The following is a 14577-nucleotide window of genomic DNA, read 5'->3' as shown; positions in this document are numbered from 1 at the left end:
ATTTCTATTACCATGTTCAAATGATTCTAACAATCACTGCAACACTGAAAATCCTGTGGCATTGTCCCATCCCAAAAATCCACATCAGGGCAACCTAGTTTCATCTAGAAGTACTGAGTCGTATTAGTGACCCCTCTCTCCATACCCTCTGCCTACTAATAAATCTCAACAATAACTGAAGTTCAGGAAAATTAAATAACTTATCCAAGAACCCACAACAATAAAATTCCTAGAGATTTTAAGGGTATTAATTTCATTTTTTATTGAGATCTAATTGACATAGCATATTAGTTTCGGGTGCATAAGATTTCATATTTTATATATATTGCAAAATCATCACCACAAGAAGCCTAGTTAACATGTGTCACCATATATAATTACAAATTTTTTTCTTGTGATGAGAAATTTTAAGATCTACTCTCTTAGCAACTTTCAGGTACATGATATAGTATTATTAACTATAATCACCATGCTGTATATTACAACCCCATGACTTGTTTATTTTATAATTGGAAGTTTGTACCTTTTGACTCCCTTTACCCATTTTGCCCACCCCCTACCTCCAACATCTTACAACCACCAATTTGTTCTCTATCTATGAGCTTGGTTTTTGGTTTTTTGTTTTTACATTCCACATATGAGAGCATACTGTGTTTATCTTATTTATCTTTCTGACTTATCTTACTTAGCATAATGCCCTCAAAGCCCATCTATGTTGTCACATATGGCAAGATTTCATTTTATTTTATGGCTGAATAATATAATAGTCCAGTGTGTGTGTGTGTGAACATACACACTACAATTTCTGTATCCATCCACCAATGGATATAGTTTTGTTTTGTTTTGTTTAAGATTTTAAGTACTCGCTACGCTCAAGATGCGGTTCTAACTCATAACCCCAAAATCAAGAATCACATGCTGTACTGACAGCCAGGCACCCCAGATTTTAAAGATATATTATGCTAATCACCAGTATGATGCCTGTTAACATTAGAAGTATCTAATAAAGGGCAGCCCTGGTGGTGCAGCGGTTTAGCGGTTTAGCGCCGCCTGCAGCCTGGGGTGTGATCCTGGAGACTGGGGGTCGAGTCCCACGTTGGGCTTCCTGTATGGAGCCTGCTTCTCCCTCTGCTTCTCCCTCTGCTTGTGTCTCTGCCTCTCTCTCTCTCTCTCTCTCTCTCTCTCTCTCTGTGGCTCTATGAATAAATAAACAAAATCTTTAAAAAAAAAAGTATCTAATAAAGTAAATTATGGCCTTAGTTTTTTATATAGTTTCATTCCTCTCAGCCTTGCTTTATTACAGGCATTTTAAAGAGTATAGGACTAAAAAAAATTACTACATAATATAAGTAAAATCATCTAAACAAAGAACTGAAGGAGTAAGAATGGATAGTAATATGAAACTGGAGTTGAACCATTATAACTGCCTATTGCAAGAAAATTATCTTTCTTCCCTGAAATAATGTCCTATCTCTTTCATGTGAACACATATTTTAAAACATTTTCAACAAAGGGAGAAGACAAATGATGACAAATGAAAATAGTGTGAAAGGATATAGATGAATGATTATCATGATATAATTATTAAGTAAAATGTACACTTGGTTTTAAAAATAAGTTTTGGAGATTATAAACAATATATACTTTACAAATATTTTATATTCAGTATGTAATATTACAATGTCAATAAAAGCAATTATTGCAATTACCCTTTAAAATTACCTCAACTGCCACTAAAAGTACATATAAAACTGTCATATATTCGTTGCTTGTTACTTAAGCCACTGTTCCTTAGACAATACAAAAAAAGTCATTTTTTTATTCAACACACAGCCACTGAGGACCTACTCTGTGCCAGGAAGAAACGTGAGAGATATGGGGACAAAGCATGGTCATTGCTTTCAGCTCTTAGGAAACTTACAGACTAATGAAGAACAGGTAAGCATGAAATAAATGTTTTACCCCCAAAACACCTGTAACAGCAACATGTTATAGGAGAGCAAAGAAAGGAGTAATTAGTTTCACCTAGGGAGGCTTTAAAAGGTTTCCTGACAGGACAGCATCGGAATTCAGCAAAAAAGGAAGGAAAACAGACTATTTATCCTTAAATGTCAATAAATTACAGCTACTCTTACAGAGCACAGACACTCTATGAATTTTATTTCCCTTAGTTATCACAACAACCCTTTGGGTCCGGCATTTCACAGTAAGAAAACAATGATATACAGGATAAATTGTTCCCCCAAGGTCACATATCTTATAAATGGAAGGGCCAAGGATGACTCCAGATTTGTGTAACTCAATATTCTTCCACCAAACCAGGCTGTCAAAGCTGAGTTTAAAGAGTAAGATTAAACAGAAAAAAAGAGAAAACAGAAAAAACACAACAGACAGAAGTGACATAAACAGAAAATTCATGAATTATCTTAGAGAAAAAGAGAGCTACTATCTTGGGAATAAACACACATAACATCAAATATATATATTTATGCATATGCATACACAGTAATAAAAGCTATAATAATATCATAAAATAAAAACTAGGATAATTTATTAATTACACTATGATTAAAAGTTCCATACTCAGTGGTGCCTGGGTGGCTCAGTTGGTTGAGCGGCTAACTCTTGATTTCAGATCAAGTCATGATCCCAGGCACCCAGGATTCAGCCCCTCATCAGCCTCCTTGCTCAGCAGGAATTCCACTTGGGGATTCTCTCTCTCTCCTGCCCCGCCCCTTAGACATGTGTACATGCACAAGTTCTCTCTCTCTAAAATAGGTAAATAAATCTTTTACAAATTCCACACTTTAATCTACTTAAGATTGTTCCATGATTGAGCCATAAAGAATCTAAATTAAAATTTCAAAAATGTCTAATTGACATTTAGTCACTAAAGGCATTCATCAATTATTTTATCAAGTTTAACCCATTAATTAAAATAAACTTAAGAGGGCGGCCCCAGTGGCCCAGCAGTTTAGCGCCGCCTTCAGCCCGAGGTGTGATCCTGAAGACCAGGATCCAGTCCCACGTCAGGCTCCCTGCATGGAGCCTGCTTCTCCCTCTGCCTGTGTCTCTGCCTCTCTCTCTCTCTATCATGAATAAATAAATAAAATCTAAAGAAATTAATTAAATAAACTTAAGACAACATACAAATCTAATAATTCATTAAACTTCTAAACACTCCTATACAATTCTACTATATTTAAAAACACTGTTTTCTTTATTATAAATTCCTTTTTAAGCTCAAAAATGTCAAGGTGATGTTAAACATGGAGTCTGTAATATGAATGAATCTAAAATAACCAAATTCTACTTTTGACATTATTTGAAAGAAAAACAATTCTAAAAAAAATAAAAAAAAGAAAAAAAAAAAAAGAAAAACAATTCTACCTCTGCATTGTGCTTAGTTGTTATTTCCAATTTTTCTTTCTTAGCCCGATGAAGTTTCTTTCTGAGATCAGCAGTAATATCCAAGTCTGTTTCACTTTTAAACATTTGTTTTACATCAGATGAGGCATTCTTCAACCTATAAAATGAGAAAATAAAATATAATTCTCACTAAGTGTATTTCCACCATTTCTGGTATTTCTAATAACTTATTTTTCAGAGATCACAAGGAACATGACATCTTTGCTCTAAAGAAACTTACAATCTAGTGCAAGATGTCAATTACAGAAGCTTGCGAGAAATACAAAAAAGTGTATGGCTAGAAACAAACCACCATTTCAAGATGGTATTTAAAGAATGGTCCTATCAAACCCTGTGTAGTTTTGGAAAATATTGAGTTCTTTTTACCTTTTGAAATACTATATTTATTGCAAATGTAATAAATACATATTACAAAAAGAAAAAAGTATGAGTGACAATATAGATTCAGCTTAAAGATAGCAGACTAGGTTGCCTGGGTGGCACAGTCGCTTCAACTTCCAACTCTTGATTTTGGCTCAGGTGTCATCTCAGGGTCATGAGATCGAGCCTGCAATAGGCTCCGCACTGGGCACAGGTCGGCTTAGGATTCTCTCCCCCTCTGCCCCAACCCCTGCTCTCGTTCTCTTTCTCAAATAAGTAAATCTTAAAAAAAAAAAAAAAAAACAGGGACACCTGGGTGGCTCAGCGGTTGAGCATCTGCTTTAGGCTCAGGTTGTGATCCTGGGTCCCAGGATCGAGTCCCACATCAGGCTCCCTCGGAGGAGCCCGCTTCTCCCTCTGCCTGTGTCTCTGCCTCTCTCTCTGTCTCTCATGAATAAATAAATAAAAACTTAAAAAAAAAAAAAAAACAGGGACAGCCCGGGTGGCTCAGCAGTTTAGTGCCGCCTTTGGCTCAGGGTATGATCCTGGAGACCCAGGATCGAGTCCTACGTCGGGCTCCCTGCATGGAGGCTGCTTCTCCCTCTGCCTGTGTCTCTGCCTCTCTGCCTGTCTCTCATAAATAAATAAATAAATAAATAAATAAATAAATAAATAAATAAATAAATAAAAAATATTTTTTTAAAAAACAGCAGACTATAAAGCACTGTCCCCCCAAAATTAAAATTAAAAATGTAATGAAAGTATCAGCAAAGAGAATTTAGAGATAAAAATGCACAAGGAGAGGGATCCCTGGGTGGCGCAGCGGTTTGGCGCCTGCCTCTGGCCCAGGGCGCGATCCTGGAGACCCGGGATCGAATCCCACGTCGGGCTCCCTGCATGGAGCCTGCTTCTCCCTCTGCCTGTGTCTCTGCCTCTCTGTCTCTCTCTGTGTGACTATCATGAATAAATAAATAAAATCTTAAAAAAAAAAAAAAATGCACAAGGAGAAAGAGCACAGAGGATGAGACAATAGCAATAAAATATTAGAAGTTGGAAAGCAGGTGGTAAGTGGTAACTGATTTACATAAGAGAATTGAATTTAAAGCCAAAAGTGAGAAAAAAAAACTGATTTACACCTGAGCCCCCAAAGCTCAATTAATTGACAGTATCTTTGAAAAATGGGATAAAAGAGCAGAAAACAACATAATTGGTTGAAAGTCGGCCAAAGAAATGAGATCCTCAGGTCCTCTACACCATAAACCACACAACTGGGTACCGATCTCTTCTCCATTCTGGAAAAACACTAGGTAAGGGCTTATTCCCTGGAGAGGATAAAACAGAAGGTCTGTGGATTAGAGACATCAGATACAAACTGTATCAGATCCCATACCAAAAATAGGAGACTCAAGCCAAAAATTATGTAATAAGTCAGAGCCCTGGTCTTCTAAAACAGCTTGTCTGCCAAAACAATGGCAGCCAAGTAGAGAAGGGAAGGTGAAAACCAGCAAGGTGAAAAAGACCTAAAGATGCAGATGCTAGGGGTTCTCCAGCAAACACCTTAACCACATCTCCCTATGGAGAATGCCACAAACACAAGGCCTTACACAATGAGCTTCCAAGCTTGTTAGGCCCCTATTTTTATTTCTTTTTAATTTATTTATTCATGAGAGACACAGAGAGAGAGAGGCAGACACAGGCAGAGGGAGAAGCAGGCTCCATGCACGGAGCCTGACATGAGGCCCCTACTTTTAAATCTGAACAGTCACCTAAGGATCACAAGAAGTTAGGAAGCAAGAGTTAGAGACCAAATTGGGGACTGGGGGGAAGAACCCGCAAAAATTATGCAAGGAAAAGAGAACTTTTAAAAGGGGGAAAAAAAACACATCTTCAGAAAAATAAGAGGAGATATAATATCCATAAAACAAAAACTTAAGGGCAGCCCTGGTGGCGCAGCGGTTTAGCGCCGCCTGCGGCCCAGGGCGTGATCCTAGAGACCCTGGATTGAGTCCCACGTCGGGCTCTCTGCATGGAGCCTGCTTCTCCCTCTGCCTGTGTCTCTGCCTCTCTCTCTCTCTCTCTCTCTCTCTCTGCATCTCTATGAATAAATAAATAAAATCTTTAAAAAAAACTGAAGGTGATAAAAATATTCAGAGAACAACAACAACAAAAAAACGGAACTCTTGGAAATCAAAACACAAACTAAAAAATGAAAAGCTAAATAAGTAAATGTAGGGGCGGCTGGGTAGCTCAGTCAGTAGAGCATCTACCTTCAGCTCAGGTCATGATCCCAAGGCCCTGGGATCAAGTCCCAAATCAGGCTCCCTGAGGAGCAGGATTCTCCCTCTCCCTCTCCCTCTCCCTCCATGTGCTTGTTCTCTGTCTCTTTCTTTCTCTCTCTCTATCAAATAATAAGTAAATAAATCTTTTAAAAAATAAGTAAATGTGGGATGCCTGGGTGGCTCAGCAGTTTAGTGCCTGCCTTTGGCCCAGGGAGTGATCCTGGAGTCCCAGGATTGAGTTCCACATTGGGTTCCCTGCATGGAGCCTGCTTCTCTCTCTGCCTATGTCTCTGCCTCTCTCTACCGGTCTTGCTCATGAATAAATAAATAAAATCTTAAAAAAAAAAAAAAAAAAAAGTAAATGTAAAAGTCTCCTAGATGCCTGAGAAAATTCCAAGGGAAAATAATTTCCACTTAGAATTTTATGCCCAACAAGTTATCTTTCAAAGACATGGAAATAAGAAAAGACTATTTCAGATCTACAAGGCACCAAAACATTTACCTCCCATGAACTTTCTCAAGAGGCCGATGGAAGATTCCACTAAAATAAGGACCCAAACTGAGAAAGACATGGGATTTCAAAAGTAGAATATTCAAGACAGAAAAACAGCAAAGCGGTTTCCAGGATAATGAAGGAACACCTGGTAACAACTGTGTACCTGTGACAAAAGCACAGCTCCTAAAGGCCCATCTGTCCCAGCTGATTTCCTGAAGAAGATGCAAACAGAAACAACAGAATACTTCAGGGGGATGGGTGAAATTGGTGAAGGAGATTAAGAATACACTTATCTTGATGAGCACTAAATAATGTATAGAATTGCTGAATAACTTTCTTGTACATCTGAAACTAATATAATACTTTACGTTAACTCTACTGGAATTAAAAATAAACCAGATTACTTCAATTATCTGAACATATTGAGAAATGTGTACCACTTGATTGGACACTGAATTCATGATAAATTCATAGAAATTTAACAATCAATGGAACAATTATCAAATCCAAGAAAAATAATGTACAAAAGACAAAAAATTGTTACTAAATACTACTACATGGCTCAACTAGAAAGTGTTCAAAATTATAATAATGTAAACATCGAAAACTAACCAAGATTATAATCACTAAATATACAGAAAAAGGAAACAAGCCTGAATAAAATTATGAGCTTCTGTAGTGGGAGCAGTCAGTCGATAACGGCTAAACCCAAAAAATCAAATAGCAATACAAAAAAATTTTTAAGAGACATAGATTTTGAAAATCATCTCAGAGCATGGGGACAGTGCTGGCTTCAGCAGCACATATACTAAAATTGGAATAATACAGAGATTAGTTTGGCCCCTGCACAGAGTATAGTGACAGATGGCAGCTACACTTTTAATGAGCACAGCATAACATAACATAGACTTGTTGAATCACTATCTTGTACTGAAATTAATGTATCATTATGTGTCAACTATACTTCAATATAAAAGATACAAAATTTTAAATAAATTAAATCAAATTTAAAAATTTTTTAAAATAAAAATCATCTCAGAGAATTGAAAACCATGGTTTCTAGAGATCAAGACAGTGATTTGCTGGGTTTTTTAAAAATATTTTATTTATTTACTGAGAGAGAGAGAGAGCAAGCCTGCACATGTGCACACAAGAGAGCGAAAGAGAGTATGAGCAGGGAGAGGGGCAGAGGGAGAGGAAGAAGCCAACTCCCCACTGAGCAGGGAACCTGAGGTTGGGCTCCATCCCAGGACCCTAAGATCATGACCCTACGACAGACACTTAAGCAACCCAGGTACCCCTCAAGACTGATTTGTCACACCTACAGAATGGGAGAAGATATTTGCAAATGACCTATCAGATAGATAGATATATATACATATATATCTATATATATATCTATATCTATATCTATATATCTATATGTATCCAAGATCTATAAAGAACTTATTAAACTCAACAGCAAAGAAACAAACAATCCAATCATGAAATGGGCAAAAGACATGAACAGAAATTTCACTGAGGAAGACATAGACATGGCCAACAAGCACATGAGAAAATGCTCCACATCACTTGCCATCAGGGAAATACAAATCAAAACCACAGTGAGATACCACCTCACACCAGTGAGAATGGGGAAAATTAACAAGACAGGAAACAACTAATGTTGGGGAGGATGTGGAGAAAGGGGAACCCTCTTGCACTATTGGTGGGAATGTGAACTGGTACAGCCACTCTGGAAAACTGTGTGAAGGTTCCTCAAAGAGAGTTAAAAATAGAGCTACCCTACGACCCAGCAATTGCACTACTGGGGATTTACCCAAAAGATACAGATGCAGTGAAAAACCAAGACATCTGCACCCCAATGTTTATAGCAGCAATGTCCACAATAGCCAAACTGTGGAAGAAGGAGCCTCGGTATCCATCAAAAGATCGCTTCTCGGCCTTTTGGCTAAGATCAAGTGTGGTATCCATCAAAAGATGAATGGATAAAGAAGATGTGGTCTAGGTATATAATGGAATATTACTCAGCCATTAGAAACAACGAATACCCACCATTTGCATCAACGTGGATGGAAGTGGAGGGTACTATGCTGAGTCAGGTAAGTCAATCAGAGAAGGACAAACATTATATGGTCTCATTCATTTGGGGAATATAAAAAATAGTGAAAAGGAATAAAGGGGAAAGAGAGAAAATGAGTGAGAAATATCAGTGAGGGTGACAGAACATGAGAGACACCTAACCCTGGGAAATGAACAAGGGGTAGTGGAAAGGGAGGTGGACGTGGTGGGGAATGGGGTGACCAGGTGATGGTCACTGAGGGGGGCACTTGACAGGATAAGCACTGGGTGTTATACTATATGTTGGCAAGTCAAACTCCAATATAAAAATATACAAAAAAAAAAGACTGATTTCTCACAAGCAAATTAGTTTTGCTATCTTTCCTAATAGCAGTAAGCCCCGTAGAACATGAGATTCTTTAAATAATGTACATATGTGACTTTAATTTTTTTTTAAAATAAGACTAAAATAAAACACAGAGAATCAATGAAACCAAAATTTGGTTCTTTAAAAAGATCAAAGATTTGGATCCCTGGGTGGCGCAGTGGTTTGGCGCCTGCCTTTGGCCCAGGGCGCAATCCTGGAAACCCGGGATCGAATCCCACGTCGGGCTCCCGGTGCATGGAGCCTGCTCCTCCCTCTGCCTGTGTCTCTGCCTCTCTCTCTCTCTGTGTGACTATCATAAATAAATAAAATAATTTAAAAAAAAAAGATCAACAAACTTGCTAAACCTTTAGCTAGATTGACAAAAAAAAAGATTCAAATTATAAAAATAAAGAATGAAAGAAGGAACAACACTACCAACCTAGAAGTACTATAATAAACACTATGAACAACTTTATGCCAACAAGTTGCAATGTAGACCAAATGGACAAATTCCTAGAAATACTGAAATTATAAAAACTAACCCCAAAAGAAATAAAATCTGAATAGACCCATAACAGTTAAAGATAGTGAATTAATCATTTTAAAAATCTAAACAGGGATCCCTGGGTGGCGCAGCGGTTTGGCGCCTGCCTTTGGCCCAGGGCGCGATCCTGGAGACCCGGGATCGAATCCCACGTCGGGCTCCCGGTGCATGGAGCCTGCTTCTCCCTCTGCCTATGTCTCTGCCTCTCTCTCTCTCTCTCTGTGTGTGACTGTCATAGATAAATTAAAAAAAAAAATTAAAAAAAAAATCTAAACACAAAGAAAACTCAAGTCCAGATGGCTTCCTTAATAAAGTATAACAAACAATTCAAAAAGAAAGAATATCAATCCTCACTTTAGAGAAGGTGGAAACACTTCCCAGCTCATTCTCTTAACTCAGATTACCTAAAATCAAATCAGATATCACAAGAAAGGAAAACTACAGACCAATATACCTCATGAATAGAAATGCAAAAAGTAATCAACAAAACATTAGCAAACCAAATCCTGCAATATCTTAAAAGGATTACACAACATTACCAAGTGGGATTTATCCCAAAAATAGAAAATTGACTTAATGTCTAAAAATCAATTAATGTAATATACAAGTTTACTAAAATAAAAGACAATTACATAATCTCCATAGATACAGAAAAAGCATTTGACAAAATTCAAAACCTATCCGTGATTTAAAAAAAAAAAAAAAAAACCTCAACAAACTAGGAATACAAGGAAATTTACTCTAATAGAGGGCATTATGAAAAACCTACAACTGGCATACTTATTGGTGAAAAACTGACAGTTTCCCCTAAGGGAACAAAACAAAGATGTCCATTTCTTTTTTTTTTTTTTTTTTTAAGATGTCCATTTCTATTTGAGACTGTATTGGAGGTTCTAGACAGCACAAGAAAAAAAAGGAAAGAGAGAGAGAAAAGAAAAATGAAAGAAGGAAAGCAGGCAGGTAGGAAGGAAGGACAGGAGGAGGAAGGAAGGGCATATATATTAAAAGGAAAGAAGTAAAACTATCTTTTTTTTTAAGTTAAGTTCTATGCCCAATGTGGTGCTTGAACTCATGACCCCATGTTTCTACCCAGGCACCCCAGAAGTAAAACTATGATACTATAAGAATATCCTAATAAATTAATTAAGAAACAAAAATATTGGAACTAAAAAAACAATTTTAGCAAGGTCACAGAATGTAAGATCAATATACTTAAATCAATTACATTTCTATATGGTAACAGTGAATAATCCAAAAATGAAATTTAGAAAAATAATTCCATGTACAACGGTATCCAAAAAAAAAAAAAACAGATTTAGGAAAAATACACATTTTTCTTGAAAGAAATTAAAGATCTAAATAAATGAAAAGACATTCCACATTCACATTCATGTATTGGAAGAGTCAATATTATTAAGGTGGCAATTATCTCCAAATTGATTTATAGATTCAACATAATCCCTACCTTAATCTCAGCAGGATTTGTGCAGAGGACTCAGAATAACCAAAACAATACTGAAAAAGAAGAAATGCAAGGGGCACCCGGGTGGCTCAGTGAGTTAAAGTATCTGACTTCAGCTCAAATCATGATCCCAGGGTCTTAGGATGGAGCCCTACCTTGAGCTCCCTACTGAGCAGGGAGCCTGTTTCTTCTGCCTCTCCCCATCCCTCCTCTCTACTTGTACTCCCTCTCACTATCTCTCTCTCTCAAATAAATACATAAATAAAATCCTTAAAAAAAAAAAAAAGAAATGGGAGAACTTTCACTTCCTAATTTCAAAACTTACTCTAAAGCTACAGTAATCAGGGCAGCTGGGTGACTCAGTTAAGCATCTGACTCTTGGTTTCTACTCAGGTCATGATCTCAGGATCATGGGATCAAGCCCCACATGGGGTTCCATGCTCAGCACAATCTGCTTGGGAATCTCTCCCTCTCCCTTCTCCTGTCCCCCTGCTCAAGCTCTTGAGAGCTCGCTCTCAAATAAATAAAATCTTTTTTTAAAAAGCTAAGTAATCGGGATCCCTGGGTGGCGCAGCGGTTTGGCGCCTGCCTTTGGCCCAGGGCGCGATCCTGGAGACCCGGGATCGAGTCCCACGTCGGGCTCCCGGTGCATGGAGCCTGCTTCTCCCTCTGCCTGTGTCTCTGCCTCTCTCTCTCTCTGTATGTGACTATCATAAATAAATAAAAATTTAAAAAAAAAAATAAAAATAAAAATAAAAAAATAAAAAAAAAATAAAAAGCTAAGTAATCAAAATTGTGTGGAATTTAAATTAAGAAGACAGATCAATGTACCATAATTGAGACTCTAGAAATAAACATGTATTTTTGGTCCATTAATTTTCAACAAATGTGTCAAGGCAATTCAATGAGGAAAAAATAGTCTCATTAACAAATGATGCTGAAACAACTAGATATCCAAACATGCAAAAACATTCATTTAGATCCTTACCTCACACCATACATAGAAAGCACTTTAAGGGGCACTGGGTGGCTCAGTCAGTTAAGTGTCTGACTCTTGATTTCGGTTCAGGTTATGATTTCAGGGTCACGAGATCAAGCCTGGCATGGAGCTCAGCACTCAGCAAGGAGCCTGCTTGAGATTCTCTCCCTCTGGCCCTTTCCTCCCACCTCCCCTGTGCTCACTTTTGCATGCACTCTCTCTCTCTAAAATAAATATTTTTTTAAAGATTTTATTTATTTATTTCAGAGAGAGAGAGAGCGCAAGCAGGGAGGAGGGTCAGAGGGAGAGGGACAAGCAGATGCCCTACTGAGCAGTGAACCAGACACAGGGCTCAATCCCAGGTCCCAGGATCATGACCTGAGCCAAAGCAGACACTTAACCAAATGAGCCACCCAGGTCCCTCTAAAATAAATAAATCTTTTAAAGAAAAAGATTCCCCCTTCTTCTCCTTCTGCCCCTCCCCTCCACCTCTACCCCCTACACACAAGCTCTCTCTGCTCCCCAAAAAAATTTTTTTAAAGTAAGTTTAGGGATCCCTGGATGGCGCAGCGGTTTGGCGCCTGCCTTTGGCCCAGGGCGCAATCCTGGAGACCCGGAATCAAATCCCACGTCGGGCTCCCGGTGCATAGCCTGCTTCTCCCTCTGCCTGTGTCTCTGCCTCTCTCTCTCTGTGTGTGTGACTATCATAAATAAATAAAAATTTAAAAAAAATAAATAAATAAAGTTTAAATGGAGCACAGACGTAAACGTAAAAACTGAAATTATAAAGCTTGCAGAAGAAAACACAGGAGAAAAATCTTCATGACTTTACGTTAGGCAAAGATTTCATAGATATGAAACCAAAGGCACAATCTATAAAGGAAAAGAACTGGAGGGGTGCCTGGCTGGCTCAGTCAACTTAGCATGTAACTCTTGATCTCAGGGCCATGAGTTGAAGCCCCATGTTGGGCATGGAGCCTACTCAAAAAAATTAAAATAAAAATAAAAAAAGGAAAAGATTTGGCCTTTATAAAAATTTAAAACATTTGCACTTCAAAAAACATTAAGAAAATGAAGTCAAGCCAACAAATGGGAGAAAATATGTCCAAATTATATATCTGATGAAAGTCTTGTATCAAAAATATACAAAAAACTTTTTTTTTTAGAATATACAAAAAACTCTTAAAGCTCAATAGCAATAAGACAACCAATTTAAAATGAGCAAAAGATCTTAATAGGCTTTTTACCAATGAAGACATACAAATGGCAAAAAAAAAAGTACAAAGATGTTCAATATCATTACTCGTTAGGAAAACACAAATTAGGGACACCTGGGTGGCTCAGTGGTTGAGCGTCTGCCTTTGGCTCAGGTTGTGATCCCTGGGTCCTGGGATGAAGTCCTGCATCAAGCTCCCCGCAGGGAACCTGCTTCTCCCTCTGCCTCAGTCTCTGTGTTTCTCATGAATAAATAAATAAAATCTTCAAAAGAAAATACAAATTAAAACTACAACATACTGCTTCACACTCACTAGAATGACTATAATCAAAAAGCCAATGAAAAAAAAAATTCAACTAGATTGTACACCTGAAACTAATATAACACATTATGTTCATTAACTACACTGGAATTAAAATAAATTTTTCTAAAAGATCAGAAAATAACAAGTGTTAGCAAGGATGTAGAGAAACTAAAACCCTCATGTACTGCTGGCAGAAACGTAAAATGGTTCAGCCACAGGGTGCCTAGGTGGCTCAGTGTTTGGGCATCTGTCTTCGGCTCAAGGCTTAATCCTGGAGTTCCAGGATCAAGTCCCATATCAGGCTCCTGTAGGGAGCCTGCTTCTCCTTCTGCCTCTCTCTATGTCTCTCATGAATAAATTAATAAATAAATATTTTTTAAAAAATAAAAGAAATATAACTTAGAAGACCTAGCAGTTTCTTTAAAAATTAACATAAATTTATCGTACAATGCAGTAATGCAGCTCCTAACAATCTACCCAAGAGAAATGAAATCATCTCCACACAAAGGCCCCTACACAAACGTTAAGAGTGCCATGATTTATAACAGCCAAAAAGTAGAAACAACCTAAATGTCCCTGAGCTGGCAGTGTACAACCATAATGTGCTGTAACCATACAATAGAATACTATTCAGCAATAAAAAAGAAACAGTACTGATACCTGTTAACAACATGATAAACCTGAAGAATATGCCTATTGAAAGAAGCCAGACAAAAGAACACATGCTGTATGATTCCATATATATGAATTATTCAGAAAAGGCAAATCTATAGAAACAGAAAGTAAATTAGTGGTAAATAGCAAAGTTAAACTTCCTTTAGACAGATTCTAGAATTCTAAAGAGTAATTTAGTCATGAAAAATCACAACAGGTAAATATTTGTGTGGTAAGATGTTCCCTCCAAAAGTGAAAAGGCTTTTAGTGAAGTAAAAAGTTTATATTTTATTCACTTATTTCATACCTTTCTCCAGAAGGGATGTAAGGTAACTTCTAAAGATAGGTGGAAAATGTTTCTACAGCAAATCCTACTTATAGGTGAAGTACACATTAGTCATGGCCCTTGCCCCACCCACATATCCT

At 37.5% G+C, this 14577-nt stretch overlaps 1 protein-coding gene and 1 pseudogene across 12 annotated transcripts in view; one reads left to right on the top strand and one right to left on the bottom strand.

The window, feature by feature from the left end:
* Positions 1-14577, bottom strand: part of CCDC171 (coiled-coil domain containing 171) — a 322836-nt gene that overhangs the window by 296367 nt on the left and 11892 nt on the right. For 11 of the 12 annotated variants that reach the window (XM_025431987.3, XM_025431986.3, XM_025431994.3 and 8 more), the window contains one exon: positions 3391-3526. In XM_025431987.3, coding sequence (XP_025287772.3) covers positions 3391-3526 — 136 coding nt within the window. Of the gene's footprint in view, positions 1-3390; positions 3527-11001; positions 11052-14577 lie in introns of all 12 variants that reach the window. The other variant, XM_049116140.1, reaches the window with a different exon arrangement.
* Positions 7349-7445, top strand: LOC112650603 (U6 spliceosomal RNA; annotated as a pseudogene).

This window comes from Canis lupus, chromosome 11 (assembly GCF_003254725.2).
Source record: "Canis lupus dingo isolate Sandy chromosome 11, ASM325472v2, whole genome shotgun sequence".
Classification (NCBI taxonomy): domain Eukaryota; kingdom Metazoa; phylum Chordata; class Mammalia; order Carnivora; family Canidae; genus Canis; species Canis lupus.
Note: the sequence above shows the minus strand (reverse complement) of the source record. Positions and strands in the feature narration are given on the sequence as shown.